Genomic DNA, 19446 nt, shown 5'->3' with positions numbered 1-19446 from the left:
TAAAACATAATATGCATATTGAACAAGGTTCTAAAAAACGCTAGGCGCTAATCGGGCGGTGGGCTGGGGAGGAGCGCCCAGGCGGTTAGGTGGGTGCCTAGGCAGCGCCTAGGCGGTTTTGTATTTTTTAATTTTTAATTTAATTTTTAAAAAATATATAAACTTATAAAGACACAAAGTGTAATAAAATTGCACCTAGAATATTCAAATTTTAAATTTTTAAGAGAGTCCTAAATAAGCATACATAAAGAGTAGAAAGACTAAAGTGAAGATGCCATCAAGGAAGCCCTGTTAATAAACAAACAATGATTTAAGTTATTTAACAATACTACAAATCTTGAAATCTACAATAGTGGCACTGTGGCAACTCATGCCATTATGATTTGATTTCTTTCCTCACACTGCTATGACCTCAGGAAATGTTCAACTCAAAAGAAGAAAAAGATTAAAAATAACCTGTCCTGACTCCACCCTTATCTAATCGTACAATCGTTCACCTAAAAAAAAAGGGTGAAGTGTAAGGGCATTGTGATGAGGTGAAACAATAAGACATGGTCACAGAAACTCAAGTTGCTCATGCAAAGATGTTCCAGAAAATCTAGAATAGATTCCGGCAGGCCTCAATATCAGATGCTTGTGAATCCAGCATAGCTTGCCCGGAAGGTCTAGAACTAATAACCTGGAGTCCTGCATTGAATATGGCTTTCTGATAGTAGTCGTCATCCACCTCCTTCAAAACGTCTTCCACCACCTTAAAATCCAAAGCTCCAAATAAAATTAATTTTCCCATAACTTCACCAAAATAACTCGGTGCTTTAGGATAATCAATGCTGATATCACTCAGCAAAGATGCATAGAGCAAACATCCACTCCTTATGTCACTCGCTGTAATGACTTTCTTAGAGAATAAATGCTCGAGAAGCTTAAAAAGTGGTTCAACACAGGATGTACTCTTCTCCAGCACAAGGGAGATAGCTTCTTTGACAACCTTAGGGTGGTAAGCTGGAGATCTTAGCTCCTCCACACACAATAATGCTTCATCTAAAATTCACACACTGAAATATACCTCCAAAAGAGAGACTGTTTTTTTCCTAAGTTGATTGCTCTGTATTGCTCTCTATTGTAACCAACAAGAACAAGATTACAAGAAGTGAAGAAGATTATCAATTTCAGAATTGTAACTTTCCAGCAACAACTCAACAAGATGATTATCACTTTCCAGCAACAACTTAACTCAACAATTCGATTATCAATTCCAGCAACAAGAACAATAACTCAATAAGATTATCAATTTCCATTTTCCAGCAACAAGCCATCAACTCAAGTACTTAACAAGAACAAAGATTATCAATCTCCAGATTATGATTATCAATTCAAGAAAAGATTATCAATTTCTCAGAACTTACCGTGGAGAAGCTGAGGGGAGGAGTTGTGGAGCGGAGGGGCAAAGAAGCTTCTGATCTGCTTCAGAGTTCAGCCGCGCGCGCAGAGAGAAAGACCCAGAGAGACGAAGAAGCTTCTGATCCGATCTGCTTCAGAGTTTCGATCTGGTTCCGACCTCGTTCCAGAGTTCAGCCGCGTGCAGAGCCACAGAGAGAAAGACCCAGAGTGACGAAGAAGCTTCCGATCTGATCTGCTTCATAGTTCTGATCGGGTTCAGCCGTGCGCAGAGCCGCAGAGAGAAATACAGAGTGACAACAATGACGGAAAGAAGGTCTTAATCGTGAACTAAATAAAAAAAGATTGAAACGCCCGCCCAGCCGCCTAGGCCGCCTAGGCGCCCGCCTAAAATCCCAACGCCCAGAAGCTCCGATTATACATTACTCGCAGCGGAGAGGTGCTGCCCAACGCCTAGGCGCCGCCTAGGAGGGCTGGGCGGCCGCGTTTTAGAACAATGATATTGAAGGATTTAAAGTAAATTTTTTATTCGGTCCAAGCAAGGGAATAAAGATAATACATGAGAAAAAATTTTATTTGGTATGGTTACATAATCAAAAAACAAAATTATGTATTTTAGTAGCATATCTTAGAATGTATGACCATTTTGGTAATTATATCAAGCCAAAGTACTTTTGTCTTGCAACTTACCAAACATTTAGAAAGTGCTTTTCGTTCTCACAGCACTTTTAAAAACAGTTTATCAAACACCTTAGCTGCTTCTTCTCACAGCAAGTTCGGAAGTGCTTATTCTCACAGCACAGTAATCCCAAACTAAGCCTAGGTTTATTGACTGTTAATATATATATATATATATATATATATATATATATATTAACAAAATGTAATGAAATGTAAAGCAATAAAAAAAAAATGAAATGTAAACAATAAAAATGAGAATGTTAGGTGTTAGGGAGGTTCCTTCATCCAAATCTCATGTGTCGGAAGCTAATCTAATATAGATGCATGTTTCCTATTTTGGCGGTAGTCGTATCCAAGGCGGTTCAAGGCTCAAGGACCGAAATTCCCTTTCATGGTATTCCTACTCCGGTTCAAGGGCCGTAGGGACTCACTTGACATGAATTAGAGCCGGTTCAATGGTCACTAATTCACATCAAGAGGCGTAGAGATCGAGGAATTAGACTACTAAGCGACCCGCCCGCACAATCACGCAACGGGTGTAAATCACCATTCTTATAACCCCTCGAATACGAAATTGAAGGTTTCTAGCTTAGGAATTAGAGGGAGTCAAGCCCCTAACTCCATCCTAGACATGCTCAAAATACATACCCTAGAGTTGACTAGGCTCCTAGACATGCATTTTAACCCAACAAAAATAGATATAAGCATCCATCATATGAAAATTGCATCATTACATTAAATTAAACATCTTTTACACAAAATTTGGGTTAGGGACACAACCCTAAAACCCAACAAGAAAATTACTCACAACCCATAATCATAGACATCAAAATTACAAAATTCAAATAGAAAAGAGTAGAGAAGTGTAGGAGAAAACAAAAATAATCACAAATAGCTAAAAAGCTAGCATGACTAGTCTTGAATTACAACTCCCACAAAATACCCAAATATTGAATCTTGTAGAGGTTGAGCCCTTTTGATAGATCCTTGAAGCTTTGTGTGAGTAGTCCTTCAAATCTCAAAATAAAATAGAAAGAAATTAAAGAGGAAAAATGGAGGAGAAGGATGGAGAGGAGAGGGCAGCAGCCCTCCCCTTAGTTTGTTGTGCGGCGCTGTTGGTCTTCTCCGGTTCTCCGTTCCTTCTCTCATAAATATATATATATATAGTAGATATATATCAGTATATCACCATCTGAGGCTGAGATCGATTGGCCAAAGTGAAGGGAGTGGGGTTGCCACGTGTCAGTATGGGAGTGGACAAGAAGAAAGGAAGAAATGGTTTGGGCACGTGATGGCGGCAGACTTCTCAATTGAAACCAAAGCTTAATTAAGTGTAAAGCTTAATTAAACTAAGGTCTACTGCTGCATGTTAATGGCTGGAGGTATTAAATAATCAAGCTAATGATCAATTAATACAAAACCTTTTCTTTATTTTCTGTAATTTTCTTCTTCTTCTTTTCTATGTTTCTTTCTTCTCCACTTCCACAATCTTGAATATTTCCATATATATTCTCAAGAGACTAGTCAGGTTTCGCTCTCAAACTTGCATTGACCATGGTTGACAATTTTGTCGTTTTGTCGGAAAATTTCAATTTACTCCAATTTTGCACCACTTCTTCTGAAATTCACAACTCCGCTTATTTACTACAAGATAAATTAAAATGGATTAATTACAAAATAATTGACTTGAGGATTATCTTCATTATAGTGTTTTAGATACAATTACATGCATAAAAATGCGCGTAATCACCGATCAAGGTCGACTTCAAACTCTTCATCGACGAGTCCAGTGGCAAGCAAAGACTCGACATTGAGGCCTGATTCGGCATCGGCAACCGCAGCGCCCCGCCAACAATGCCTAAGGATGGACGTCCACACTTTTTCTCTTTTGCAGACGTCCACTTCTGAATGGATATATATATATATATATATATATATATATACAGATCTTATCCAGAGAGAGCCATCGCTTTGAAATTTCAGAGCAAGGTTAGGGTTTAGGGTCACTTTTCGGTCGCATATCCACATCTCAACCGTTCAGTTTTTAGGTACTAATGTATAGATCATCTCTGCAAAATTTCAACGAAATTGATGGTCTTTAAGGTATCTAATTCGCTTAAACCAATGGACGAACTGAATCTGTCCAACCTGAACCGTACTAGCTTTAAGGTAGTTATCAATGCCTTAATGACCATCAATTTAGCTGAAATTTTGCAGAGATGATCTATACATTAGTACCTAGAAACTGAACGGTTGAGATGTGGATATGCGACCGAAAAGTGACCCTAAACCCTAACCTCGCTCTGAAATTTCAAAGCAATGCCTCGCTCTGGATAGGATCTGTGTGTATATATATATATATATATACACACAGATCCTATCCAGAGCGGAGCTCCGCTTTGAAAATTAACGTGTGAAGTTTGAGCTTTGGGTCACTTTTCAGTTACACATCCACATCTCGACCGTTCAGTTTTTAGGTACTAGTATATAGATCGTCTCTGCAAATTTTCAGCCAAAATGATGATCGTTAAGGCATTCATAATAGGCTTAAAGATAGTACGGTTCAGGTTGATAGATTCAGTCCGTCCATTGGTTTAAGCGAGTTAGATACCTTAACGATCATCAATTTGGCTGAAAATTTGCAGAGATGATCTATACACTAGTACCTAAAAACTGAAAGGTCAAGATGTGGATATGCGACCAAAAAGTGACCCAAAACTCGAACTTCACACGTTAATTTCAAAGCGGAGCTCCGCTCTGGATGAAATCTGTATATATATATATATATATATATATATATATATATATATAGGCATCCCTCATCGGAAGGGGGCTATATATATATATATATATAAATAGCCCCCTTCCGATGAGGGATGCCTATTTTTTGCCAACTTGAGGGATAGGCTCGCAGCCCTTGGATATGTTCTAAAAAGGTTCGACGGCTGAGATTAAATCAAGATTCTGATCCCGTTCTGACCCCAATTCGCGAGCTCCCCAATTCTTTCTGCCTCTCTGGCGAGCATGGAACGCTCAGAGAATTCACTCAATTCGCATCTAATACACGTCTATTTCTTCAAATTCTCTAGAAATTAGGTGGGTTTTCTCTTTGTAGTGAGTATATGATTTTTTTAGGGAAATAATCCACTGCTGCCTCAGATTTCAATTCAATTGCAGCAATTGCAGAAATAGTCCTCTCTGCGCTTCTTTACCAATCCCCGAAAGCCTATGATTCTTGCCCAATGCAGGTAATCTTGTAGGTTACAATTCTTGTGGTATCTTCTTTTATGTATAATTTATCTGCGTTTTATCTGACTTGTTTAATTGGCTTTTTGCTGATTCCATTACTTGACCTCTTCCTTTTTCTCTCTACCGTGCAGACATTAATTATGGGTAATCGAGATGGAATTGATGACTTCTCCAGCACAAATGCTTCTGTTCTTCTTTCAGTTCTCAAGCTTATTGACGAACATGATTTGTACGGGCAAGTTGCATACCCCAAACACCACAAGCAGTCTGATGTTCCTGATATATATTGTTTTGCAGCAAAGACAAAGGTATTCATTATAGTTTATATGAGTAAAGACAAAGTTATTCATTATATAAGAAAAAGTGAAACCCTGTGGAAATCTTTCACTAAGATTATTTTGTGTAGCTTCAATTTATGTAATTACTTTTTCTGGTTGTGTATTCTTTCGCATGCAAGTGTTTTTCGACTTTGCTTATTTCTTTCTATTGCAAAGCATTTTCTTTTCCCCCTAAGCTGCCATTTCCACTGATGTCACTTTTGTTTTCTAGTGTTCCAACATTGTTTACATTCAGTCCTATTTTGTCCTATTGCATTAAACCCTGGTAAAAGTAATCCTCCTTTGGTTCTTACCTGAGCTAATGATGGGGAATTTCTAATAGCATATTTTTGATAACTGCTCCTGGTATTTAATTATATGAAACTATGGCTTTGGTTCGTTTAACGTCGAAGACTACATGATCGTGGTACCTGTCTTGGAAATGGGTTTTGTGAATAATGTTCCTTCTGATATCTCTGCCATAAGAAAGTTAACTTCTCACTTTAATGCAACTTTTGGAAAAAATGATCTATGTGTTTGCAGAAAGTTAAAATGTGTATGGGAGAACAAATGCTTTATTTCTAATCAAAGTTAGAAAGAAAGAAAATCTGTTGTTGCAATTGCAGATTTACATCATGTTGAAGGTATTCGTATATAAGAACTTGAAGGTATTTGTTTCATCATGTTGCTGTAGTTTGTTTCAATTTTCTTTTTTGAGGTTACCTTGTGGTGTATAATCAATATAGTCTTGTATAGTGTAAATTAAAATTCTGATTATACACCATTAATTGCATGGGAATTCATTGTTGATGCACTACCACTGATTTTGCTTTTTCAATTTTTATATATTCAAGTTATGGGGCAAGCTTTTTCAAAGATGACCAACTTTTGAGACACCAGCTCATGATAAGATGACCAACCTTGATAATAAATACAATTTATGTTATGTTGAGCAATGAGGAGAGATATGTTGGATGCCTGCTCAAGAGGATGGTGAAGCCAGGCCGAAGGAACGTGACCCTAGAGCCCTTACCATTGATGTGATCATTTTTCCTATTTGTTGTATAAATACAAGTCATGTTTCTTTATTGTGCAATGATAGTCTTTTGTTGGCCTCAGAATGGCCATTGATGCTCATTATCAAATGTTACTGTCTATTTGAGATTGTAAAGTAATGTTCTGTATGTATTCTATAGAACAAGTCTGAAAGAAAGAGCTCCAATTAAAAAGAGGCTCAAACATAGACAGGAGCTCCAATTAAAAAGAGGCACAAACATAGACAGAAGCAAATTACTCTGTCAATCAGACACAACTCCAGAATAATAACAATCAATTCTCATGCCATGTTGTATCAAATTAACAACGCATAATTCATACTTGATCAAACTTCATATCAAACTGCATTTAAATTGGTAGATAGTACACTTTACCAGAAGCACTAGAACAAGCTATATGTCTGAGCCATACTAGGCAACACCAGACTTGGATTCAAAACTAACAAAGTTAACCAAAGCAGGATTCAAAACTAACAAAGTTAACCAAAGCAGATAAGAAAACAAAGTATCGTTGGCAGCATCTAGAGGCAGCCAAATTTCGATAGTGCTTTGCCGACTACCAATCCATTGAAAAGGTGCTTTGCAGACAAGTTTTCAATAGCACGTCTCAGCAAAAGGATGATCCACATTGATAAATTTCAAGCCTTCATACTATGCCATCTCCACTAAAATTTTCATTTGTATCAACATCAGCAGATCTAAAAGGGCAAAATAACATATATGTAGTGACACACATTAGTTTCATTTTCCATGGGGACTACTAACATCCCATTAGGTACCATATCTTCAACTCCTCTAAGAACTATGTAATCTGTAATAGATGTTGATAATATCAATAACAAAATCCCACAAATCTCATCCTTAAAATAACAAGGCTGACAATAGTGCCGTGAGAGCAATGACCATTAGTTCTCACTTTTTTTAAATGAATGAATGCAAAGCCGTTAAACTAAACACATACAGCAAAACTGAAAAGCAGTCACTTACTTTATATGATGATCGGATCTAGGCTTAGTTAGCTCATCACCTTTTTATTCCTTGCTTATATAAAAAATTTATGCAATGAAATGTCTTGTTTCAAATTCTTCATTTCTACAAAGATTCCGAGTGCAAGTAATCAAAACTTTAGAAGGCTTTTTCCCCACATTACGCTAATAGCAAAGAATTTGACCCAAGACAGGAGCCTAAGAGTTGAAAGAATTTACAACTTTCAGGTCCTCCATATTAATCAAATCAAATTCCCATATAAACTCCAAAAGTATAATTCTTTCCAAAAAGACAAACAAACACAAAGAGTGAACAACCCAAAGAAATAGATGACATAAATTAGAACAACACAATAACAAATACGGATAAACCCATAGAATTGGGCGTCAAACATGTTTCAGAACAAAGGTCTCTCGTACACAAAATTGAAAAGACATACCATAAGAGAAGAAGCAACCTGCCTAATTTGAGGTCTCTGAGAGTTCCATACTCGCCAGAGAGGCAGAAAGAATTGGGGAGCTCGCGAATTGGGTTAGAAAGGGTTTGAGAATTGAGATCGCGAATTGGAAAGAAATACCATAAGAGAAGAAGAGCCATACCTGATTTGAGGTCTCTAAGCGTTCCATGCTCGCCAGAGAGGTAGAAAGAATTGGGGAGCTCGCGAATTGGGGTCAGAACGGGATCAGAATCTTGATTTAATCTCAGCTGTCGAACCTCATTAGAACATATCCAAGGATTGCGAGCCTATCCCTCAAGTTGGCAAAAAATAGGTATCCCTCATTGGAAGGGGGCTGTATGTGTGTGTGTGTATATATATATATATATATATATATATATATATTTTAGGGAAACGGTAATTGAGAAGAATTTGATGTATATTCTCATTGATAATAGGGGTATCTTTATATAGGAGATTACAATGCATAGAATCCAAATCATACAAGGAAAGTAATCATACATTGAATAGGAATCTAGATCCTTCTAATGTAACCCTATTACCACTAGGTCAAGTAACCTAGAGTTTGGGCCAAACACAGAATATAGATTTCCTTGAACACTCCCCATTGTGTTTCCCAAACGCGGTGCTTCTCTCGTTGCCTCGTTAAAAACCTTGCTGAGTAACAAAAACCCAGTGGGATAAAAATAACCTCGGTCGAAGGGGAAAAAGAGCACAACACACCTTCATGTTTCGAGATGAACATGTAGACATCCCCCCTGATGTCTGTGTCTCCTCCTGATGACTACGATCATGGGAGTTCAGATAATTTTCGCAAACGATGCTACTAACATGTTTCTCGAAAGTGGAATTTAGGCAATGACTTAGTGATTAAGTTTTCCATACTATCCTCAGATTTGAACCTAGTTCACTTTGATCTTGAGGAGAGTCTGTTATTGCTGATTATGCTTGGTGTTGTTGCTTTTGATGTAGCCTTGGTTCATTTGTTCAAAACAAGCAGCATTATCCTAAATGCTCGTAGGCTCATCTGTGGTAGACTTCAAACCACAATTGTTCGAACATGTGTAATTATGGATCCAATACATATACATTCACGAACCACTTCATGAAGAGAAATAATCTCTGCATTGTTCGAAGATATAGTGACTAGGGTCTGTTTTGTAGACCTCCAAGATATCATGGTCTTTTCCGATGGTGAACACTTAACCATTTTGGAAATGACCTTTGTGTGGGTCAGAGAGATACCCAACATCAGCAAAACCTTCCAAAAACATGTTGTTTTGGGATGGGGATAGAGGACGCAGGCCAATGTTGGCAGCGTTCCTGGTATGTGATGAGTCCGAATCTATCATCTCTCTGTAGGGATAAAGCATGCCCATATTAGTCGTACATCTAGTATCGAAAGATATCTTTTACACCAATCCAATGGCATCGCGTTGGCGCAGAGCTATACCTTAGCTAACAAGTTCATGAAAAATGAGATATCCGGTCTTGTGCATTGAGCTAAGTACAATAATGCGCCTATTGTACTTATGTGGGGCACTTTTGCCTCTAGCACATCTTCTCCATCATCCTCTGGACGAAGAAGATCCTTTTCAGGATCAAGACTACAAACTATCATGGGGGTGCTTGAAGGCTTGACCTTGTCAAAATACCTAAGCATCTATCAACACAATGCTCAAGTTCCAAACTGAGACATAATCGTGTTCTCCAAAATCCTTCATCTCAAACTCGGATTTCAATTGTTCAGCGGTTTCCCTTAACTCTTGAAGGGCTTCTAATGAAGATCATGCCCAACATGAACCGCGATAGAATCCGAAACTTGTTATGGAAACGCGTGCGCATGTCTCTTCCCAATCAAGTAGTCACTTTTAGCGAGCGTTTTAACCTCTTTGTAAAACGCGCTCCGTGGTCTAGAGCCACTTGACTTGGGTAAATGAAGTTCACTATAAACCTTCATGTATATTTCGTATCTAGATCCTCATAGAGATACGTAGTGACCACATTTGTAAGCTGCATAATCAGTTATTCGGAAACTACCAAACTGACAGGATAGTGGAGTGCAATGACATCCATTACGAGAGAATATGTTTTATCGTAGTCAATTCCAGGGCGTTTTGTGAGAAGCCTTGCGCCATAACCCGAGATTGCCATATCTTTTTCTCATCACGTTTTCTAACGAAGACCCATTTAGTCAACAGGTTTTATGATAGGAGGTGTTGGCATCACTGGCTTGAAAACCTTCCTCTTCGTTAGAGAATCCATCTTAACCTGGATCGCATCTTTCCATTTAGGCCAAATCTCTCTATGTTGGCATTCATTCATCAACGGAGCGTGGTTTGATATCATCTGACTCAACAAACTCATGCGCAACTACATCATCAATTATGATGGAGTTTCTATCCCACGTCTCATGTACACTAGTGCAATTTTCAAAGAGCTCTATATTCTTAGGAATAGGTTCTGACATTGAGGTGTTGCCCAACGATAACCATAACCCGGAAGATTCTCATGAGACAGATTTTGAGTCTTGATGATCAAAGGATTGGAATGTGCCAAAGTATCCTTCGAACGCACGGGCCTCCCATGCATCCTTGCTAGGGCCATGGCCTGTAACGCCAGAGTGCCACTTTCTTTGGTGTTGGCGCCATGCTTACCTCCATGTAGGGTGGCGCTACGTCCTCTTATAGGGACGTTCATCCTTGCAGGCATATTTGCAGCAGATATGTGTGATCTAGTCACTTTAGTGGGAATCGAGATGAGACATAGTGGGGACAGACCACGACATATCCTGTCATTTCTGTTGAACATCTGTGTTCTTATCTCCCCTTAACGACGGAAAGACTGTCTCATCAAAGTGACATTCGCAAATCTAGCGGTAAGGAGATCGCCTAGCAAGGGAATTAAGTGGCGGACAATTGTTGGAATCTCAAATCCAACGCAGTTGCCCAGTCGTTTATAAGGACCTATCATAGGGCGCTGTGGTGGCGCAATTGGCACATAAATAGCTCACTAAAATATGTGTAAGTACGATACTTGTACCCAATCACTAGCTGTAACGCAGAGGTAAATTGAGTGGCGGTGGGTTGTAGACAAACTAGCATAGCTGCATGCGATATTGCATCACCCCAAGCGGATATAAGGAGATTGGTGCGCATTACCAATGAACGGATTACCATCGTAGTCGTTTTCGCGAGACCATTTAGGTGTGTTCATGGGAATATGATGTCCAACATTAGTCCCAATGCAATAACCATCGAAAGTCTTCGATGTAAACTCTCTAGCATCGTCAAGTCCAATTAACGGAATAGGATGATCCGGGGAGTGAGCCCGTTGTTGTATGATATCTTCTAGGAGTGTAGCATAAGCAGCATTACAAGTGGACAATGGCACAACACGTGACCAGCGTGTTTGCGTGTCAACCAACATCATGAGATATTTAAACGTCCGCAAGTTGGTTGGATCAGTCCACAAAATTCCCACAGATTCTATGTAAGAACATAATGAATATTTTTATATCCTTTGCATAGGACGGTCTCAGTCCTAATTTCCCTAAGGAACGGGCTTTGCAAAATGAGCGAGGTGCCTTAGAAGCAACCAATGAGGAGTTTGGTTAGGCATGAGCGTCTGTAGCGCTATTAGAAGCAAAATATGTGACTACATCACCCATCATGGCCATGGTAAGGAACATTCATGGTGGAATGGCCATGGTTGGTGCCGTTTATGGCGTTGTCACAAAGGACTTTCGCTACCTTACGGCAGCAAAGGACAGAGGCAGCGCCGAATACGGAGGTAGCGGCAGTCACGCTAAGTCCGGAAATCAATTTTCGATTCTTGCTTGTTCTCACTCTGAAGAATGGATGTCTGTGTGAAGTCTTTAGTAGATGGATCATCATATTATAACTAGGATGATCTATCCTGTCGTTACGAAGCCAATATGTGTCTAAATCCAAGAGATCTTCTCTCATAACTTCATTGGATTTAATAGCACGAATAATGACATAGAGTCCACTAGAGGGACTCATAAACTTCTCTAAGATGCGCCTTTGTTCGCAATCGTTAGAGGTATTGCAAATGAACTCATTTCAATTCTCTACATGTGGTTTCGCACGGAATCCGTTGGCTATTCATAGGTGCGATTTTCCCTATGAGAGTAGAGAGTTTATGTGACAGTAATCAAGGTGCCATTTGGCAAGGGGAACTTGGGCTATTCCATGTCCTTGAATTAATACTAATGGCCAAACCATCGTAGTCACAAAGAATTATGCTCAAAATCAAAATGGAGTTATAATGAAAGGAACTCGAAATTGTATTCATAAGCCAACAGAGTACATCATTGTCTCTTAACCATTAGGGGAATCTAATCCAAATGCTAGCTAATGCAAAATGGCATTTTCCTATTACATCTCTTGGAAAAATAAAGACTTAAACAGAATTGGCGATCTATTGATCCCAGCCAAATTTGTTGTCTTCAACCCTTCACTCTAGATCATCTCTTTGATCTTCTTGTTCCACATAGTGAGCTTCTTTTGCTTCACAATATGCTTTGTAGGTAGTGACAATTTCTTCACGAGCTCTACAAATGTGTGCCCAATGATCAGATACTCCACATCGAGAACATACATCTCTGCACTCAGACTCCATTGATTGAGGCGCTTTGAAAGCGTCATTTAGGTGGCTCTTAGTGTTGGTGGCGCCACCAACATAGCCAGAGGCGTTGCCTCCCTCTCTCTTTCCACATTGACCTCTTCAGTTCCGTGTTCGCCTATTTTGGCTGTTACCTTCCCAAGTATAGCCATTATATGGACCAGTACGTCCAGAAGTATCCCGAAGATTAGGGTTTCGCTCTTGGCGCCCTCTCTTAGGGGAGTGACTATAATTGGATTCCGGAATAAGCTCTGTTTCTACGGATCTCGAATTATAGTTCTTCACAAGGATGTTGTCATGTTTTTCAGCGACATTCATAGCTCCAATAAGCTCATGAAACCTTGTGATCCATCCTACAGTAACATCGATTCGATAATTCTTAGCAACCATCAGTGCAGAGACGGGGAAGGTAGAGAGAGTCTTCTCAATCAACATCGCATATGTGTTCTCTTTACCATAGAATTCCATTAAGGATTTAATGTGAAGTGCTTTTGAGTTGTAATCAAGAACTAACTTGAAATCACAGAAGCGGAGGCTATGCCATCTCACTTCTAGGTCAGGAAGCAGGGAGTCACGGACGTTGCCAAATCTTTCTTCGAGTGAGACCCACAGCCTTCTGGGGTCTTCTTCATTCATACACTCGTACTGGAGCGAATCATCCATATGATGCGTCAGTAGGATGGTGGCTTTCGCCTTATTTGCCTCTAAGGCTACTCTATTTGCTTCCAAAGCTTGAGCTTGCTCAATAGTTAGCACGTCCTGTCTAGGCTCGAGAATCATATCCAAGATTCCATCGGCCTTGAGATGCTGGCAAACATCACGAACCCACCTATGATATCCAGAGCCAGTTATTCCCAATGGAGCGAAGTCTAGTTTGTTCAGGTTATTCATCCTGAAAGAGAACAAGAAATTAGGGTTAGTTTTGGAGCGAAAAGGCTACCACGAAAACAATAGAAATTTGTGAGCGTAGTCGCTTCCAAGAAATTTAGGGATTTTTGAGTGTAGTCGCTTCCAAGAAATCCGATTCCAAGAGGAATTGGATTAGATCGAAACAAAGATATGTTTGTGGTCGATCATAACATCTCAATAAACTCTAAGTTTGGAGGATTCTACATGCTCCAATCTTGGAGTGAGCATGAACCCCCATAGTTTGGCTATTGGTCTCCCCTATGAAGAAGAAAGGGGGGGAGGGGGGGGGGGGGGGGGGTAGAAAAAGGGAGTTTACAAGTCCCCGAGAAAAGAAGAGAAAAAGGAGAAAAACTCAAAAACGGGAACTTTAATCTCAAAGACTTACTTGTTGATTCAGGGCTTAAGAACACGCGCATGTTGGAAAACAGGCTGCGGGGATAGGCTGCTGGTGCTGCAGGGCCGCGGGGCAAGCAGATGCAGTGCGCGCAGGCGGGAGCAGCAAGCGTAGGGGCTTGTAGGAGCTGCTGGGGCAGCGGGTGAGCGTAGGGCTGCGGGGGAAGTAGATGCAGGGCGTGCTCACGGGGACAGCAAGCACAGGGGCGCGTAGGAGCTGCGGTGGTCGCACGGTCGCGGGTAAGTCAAGGGAATGCGGAGTCGCGGGGGTCGCTGCAGGTATGCTGCGGGAATGCCGAGAGACCGTTGTGGAGATGTCGCGGGGTCACAAGGAAGCTGCGGGGATGCCGCGAGGACGCTGCAGAGATGCCGCGGGGTGACTGGTGAGTGGCGGTGGAGAGAGCAGGCGAGCGCGCGCGAAGGTAGAAGGCAAGCAGGGCTTGTGGGCGCTACAGGGGCAGCGAGGCTAACCTGGTAGGGTTAGCGTTGAGTTGCGACGCGGGGCTGTGAGGGCAGTAGTAGCGCAGGCAAGGCTAATTCGGTGGAGCTTGATCAATTTCTGGGGTTTTGGTTTCTAAAGCTAGGGTTAGGGCTCGTGCTGATAACGTGTTTTAGGGAAACGGTAATTAAGAAGAATTTGATGTATATTCTCATTGATAATAGGGGTCTCTTTATATAGTGGATTACAATGCATAGAATCCAAATCATACAAGGAAAGTAATCATACATTGAATAGAAATCTAGATCCTTCTAATGTAACCCTATTACCACTAGGTCAAGTAACTTAGAGTTTGGGTCAAACACAGAATAGAGATTTCCTTGAACAAAATATATATATATATATATATATATATATATATTTTGTATATGAGCCTCAGTTTTTGAAGCTTTGGATCAAAACATAAATGAGGTGGCCAGCTATGGTAATAAATCGAGCACATCATGGTATGACAAATTCTAGTAGAGAATCCATGTACGATGAAGAAATACCACAAGATTCAACGTTCAAGAAGCATGTTGATGACTATGAATACGATTATGTCTATTCAACTTGGTAGTTGGAATTTATTACATATCAAATAAAAGCTAAATGAAATCGAGAGAAGAATAAAATGTGCTAGCTACAAGCTAGCTTATTATTAGTGCAAAATCGTTGATATTATTATTTTGGTACACAACTGCTTAACGTCGATGTAAAATAATAGGAGCACCATACTGTGGTTGAAGGGTTATAAGATTCGAAGGAGCGTGAGTATAAGATGGAGAAAGCTCAAACGTAAAGTGTTGCAAAATCAATGCTAAGGCCAATTTTGCTTCCGTCATAGCAAAGTTTTGTCCAATGCAAATTCTAGGACCGGCTCCGAAAGGGAAGAATGAGAGTTGGCTCTTAGTTGCCTGGGAAACTCCTTCTGAAAACCTATCTGGCTTGAACTCGTCTGCGTCATCACCCCATAGTTCCTTGTCGTGGTGAATGAGCAGTGTTGGTAAGCGGACTTCGACTCCTGCGGGTAGTGAGTACTTCCCAAGTTGAGTTTTCATGGGAATGGTTCGATTAAGTTCAACAACTGCTGGGTATAGTCGAAGAACTTCGTGTAAAATCATGGTTACCTGTAGGGGATTATAAAGTCAAGATTAATTAATTCATATCATCATAGAAATCCATTTCCCAAGTAAAACTTAATCTACAAAGAAAATACATCAAGCAACTATTAGAATCAGCAATGTGAAATCAAGAATTTTCGTGAAAATTAAATTTAAATTCAAATAGAACTATTTATATCCTGTATGTATACTCACAACTTTTAGGTGAGTTAGGCCGTTAAAGTCTGGCTTGTTGCTCCCAAAGACTTGCAAAACCTCTTCTCTTGCTCGATCTTGCCACTCCTGATTTTGACTAAGCAAAACCATTGTCCAAACCAGCAACACTGAAGTGGTCTCTTGCCCAGCAAAGTAAAATAACTTACACTCCTCAATTACATCATTAATACTCATCCCAAAATTTTTATTGTTCTTCCTATGACCCTGAATGTCCTTCAAGCTTGACTCCAGAAGTGCCCCTAATAGGTCATCTTTAGTGGCATCACCTGCTTTCATGGCCCGCTCTCTGTTCTCAATAATACCCTTGAGTATACCTTTTATTTCTTTGTTAATCTCGTTCATCCTCCTGTTCATCTTAGTTGGTAGAAACCTACAAAAATGGTTCTTAATGAGAAAACATAGGCATGAAGAAGATCCTGGAATGTAATGATCAAGTAAGTTTTTATGTAACATATATCTAAAGGGAACTTAAATTCTAAATTACCTCCATCCTGGAATGTAAATGCTTTGTGTGGCTTTTGTTACATGTACTGCTTGCTCCCTCAAGAGTTCAAATATTTTTCTTCCTTCTTTAGAACTACTTCCAAATGCTGTTCTAGAGATCGCATCTGCCGTCATATTTTCAAGAGAAGGCCAGACATCCAACTCAGCAGATGAACCCTCTTTTGACACTGAGCTCTCCCAGTCCTTGATCATCTCATCAAAACTTTGGTGGAACGCCGGTATCATAAGCTATTGTAAACACCAAAATATAAATCAATATTACTTTGACCAAGTATGAGGGAGAGACATGCATGTTTCCTGACGCTCCGTGGTGAGCCAGTAACATGTCCGTACGTAAACATAATCGCAAATTATCTCCATCAGAGAAAATGAAAAATATCAACAATATATAATTAGAGTATAATTATGTCATTATGTGTATTACCTTGAGCTTCTCGAAATGAAATGCTGGGTTGATAATCCTTCTGTGTTTTGCCCATTTATCACCTTCATAGAATACAAGACCTTTTGCTAGCAACATAAGAAGTGGGTTTGATACTGGCTTACAGAAATCATCTTTTCTTGTGAAGACATCTCTCAAATCTTCTGGATTCATTACGTTCACTCTTGGTATGGGGCCGATCCAAACAAAAGAGTTCTTTCCTGTAAAAGGTCAAAACGGATCCTGTGAGGGTTTGGTACAATTAAAATCCAAAACCTCATTTCATAATGGTACGTATGTACAATTCTTAAACGTCCCATGTCAGTTCGATCGGTTAATGTTTACCTTCAGTAAATTCAAAATTTTGATTGATCTGAAGTATTTAGAACAACACCGACCTGGCCTTGTCAAAAGTCTTCAGATATATGCACAAATTACTCATAAACCATATGTATGCATATGTATTACGTAGGCATACTTGCGTGCATATGCTTTTGCGTGTATGAACGAACTTAGAAATATCTTAATTAATTTACAATTTGGCTGTGCTCGTCTAAATTTACAATAATATTTGGGTGCATATATATATGCTTTTGCCTAGGGTGCTAAATTAATATCATCAAATTAATATTATGTCAATTGTACATACACATGCATACACATGCTACAAATTATATCATGAAAATCATCACAAAGTATTGTCATACCGTAAGTTTTCACTGTTTGATCAACGAAAGGGTCGACTTGCGGTGCTATGTCATGGGAGGTGGAGAGATTCATGGGTTTTGATTTTGCTTGGTTGAGCATGATAGAGTTCTCCTTCATGTCTCCATTAAGAAGTTTGTAGGAGTTGCCTTTGAGGCCTTGCTCCCTCAAACATCTTTCCAGCTTCTTCGGCTTCAGCCACACCCAATCCAATATATTCCATGCCCATCTTACTATTATGCTAACAAAAACAAGGCTCAGTGCTACCCAACTCGCCACCGTCACTTCCATATTTGACGATTGTATATGTCCAGCTAGCTAAGCTATGTAAGAAAGAAAGAAATGGAGGTTATGGCTTATGGGTTGTGTACTACAAAAAGTGAAGAACTAACTCGTTTAAATATATGCATACGATGATAAGCAGAAAAAGTTTTTTTTTTCAAGCAAATTTTCCATTCATTGGTGTTAAGGCATAGATGAAAGCTAGTCAACAAAGCCTACAAATCAAACTTTGCAAGCATCTCTACTGCCAAGACTTGCAGTAACACAGCTGCGCGCTCAAATAGTCAGTTTTTTCTTGTTGACCACGGATGCATGTATACTTGCTCATCACGCGAGGAATCAAGTAGTATTTTTGCCAATGAGGGTAATTAACCACCCGATGATCTCAGCTCAATGCCAGCACTCGTATAGATTCAACACGTGAAAAGAATCTAGAAGAAAACTGATGCAAAAGAAAAATAAAAATAAATAACGTATCGACAAGAAAGTTGGTCTATTTTCGTCTAGTGGGCGCAAATGTTGCATACATGTCACAAAGGAAAAGTAGAGCAAATGTTGCATACATGAATACGTTTGATTTCAAGGAAACTTTCCATCGATTGGATTTGTGGATTGTTTTTCTTTCTTTGAATACGTAGTACCTTGACAAGTCGTAGTCAGAGTTTCAAACTGCACCTCAACATTTTTCCATCTGCTTACGTATACGCTTAGCCTTAACTTAATTTATGACTGGTTTGTTTGTTGTTAATATCATGTATCAACCGTTACATGTAAATATAAATTAAAAAATTACATATCACTACCAAATCAAACATTTAAAAACAAAAAAATCATATGTGATAAGATTTAGACATAGAAGGACATGAAGCCCAGGCCCAGAATGAATTGGAGCAGGCTTGGCTCTGCATTTCAAGAGAAATTGACCAAAAGCCTCCATTTTTTGAAAATATTACAGCACTACCACTGAGTGGATCAAATAACCCCAAAACAGAGGCTTATCGTCGCCAAACATGAACACTGATACCAAAATGTTGAATATGAGAGATTCAGAAATCCTAATTGTCTTAATCTGATTAAATTCGATCATCGGCAGCTGAGGAAGTCGGGTCCATGGTGACGGCTCTGGAAAATGCAACTCGCAACTCCGGAAAATGCAAAACCCGCCGAAGTTGCTATAGGCTTTCCGGAGTTAGATTTTCTGTCCACGGTGCACAATTAGACGAACCAAAACCACAGGCATGACGACTATGGTGTGAAGGACCGAACCTAACAGGTTTCGCGGCCGGAGGTGGTCGGAGTGAAGAATTTCGGTCGGATCTTGATTCAGGTCAGCAGGTCGTTGATCCGGGTCGAAGAAGCTCGAAGCTACTGGAGAAATCTGTTATGCTTGGTCCTATTCCAGCCATTATATTTGATCTCAACGATTGATATCAAGCGATGGAGATAGTGCACGAACCAGATCGGACCAGGAAATTTCTATTTAATTTTCTGACTAATTGCTAGGAGAGTTAGGGTTTTTGCTTTTGATGATGATTGGGTGATTGATTTGACTAATTGCCACTGGGTTGGTAATTTTGCTGTGGGAATAATGTTATTTTCTATGTTTTAAATTGGGCTAAATAC

At 39.6% G+C, this 19446-nt stretch overlaps 1 protein-coding gene and 1 long non-coding RNA gene across 2 annotated transcripts; one reads left to right on the top strand and one right to left on the bottom strand.

Moving 5' to 3' along the window:
- Positions 1-4971: 4971 nt before the first annotated feature.
- Positions 4972-6838, top strand: LOC112202544. The gene is made up of 3 exons (XR_002937420.2): positions 4972-5327; positions 5460-5636; positions 6500-6838. It is a non-coding gene; the product is annotated as an uncharacterized LOC112202544 (long non-coding RNA).
- Positions 6839-15166: 8328 nt separating this feature from the next.
- Positions 15167-17945, bottom strand: LOC112166257 (cytochrome P450 72A15). Its single transcript, XM_024303051.2, has 5 exons — positions 17544-17945; positions 16840-17057; positions 16396-16643; positions 15891-16281; positions 15167-15701 (listed from the first exon to the last, which is right to left on the bottom strand). The coding sequence occupies exons 1-5, from the start codon at positions 17830-17832 to the stop codon at positions 15276-15278; spliced, it is 1572 nt and encodes a 523-aa protein (XP_024158819.1). The 5' UTR covers positions 17833-17945; the 3' UTR covers positions 15167-15275.
- Between the last annotated feature and the right edge of the window lie 1501 nt (positions 17946-19446).

Source organism: Rosa chinensis, chromosome 5, assembly GCF_002994745.2.
Source record: "Rosa chinensis cultivar Old Blush chromosome 5, RchiOBHm-V2, whole genome shotgun sequence".
NCBI lineage: Eukaryota > Viridiplantae > Streptophyta > Magnoliopsida > Rosales > Rosaceae > Rosa > Rosa chinensis.
The sequence above is the reverse complement of the archived record's forward strand: the minus strand, read 5'-3'. Positions and strand labels throughout refer to the sequence as shown.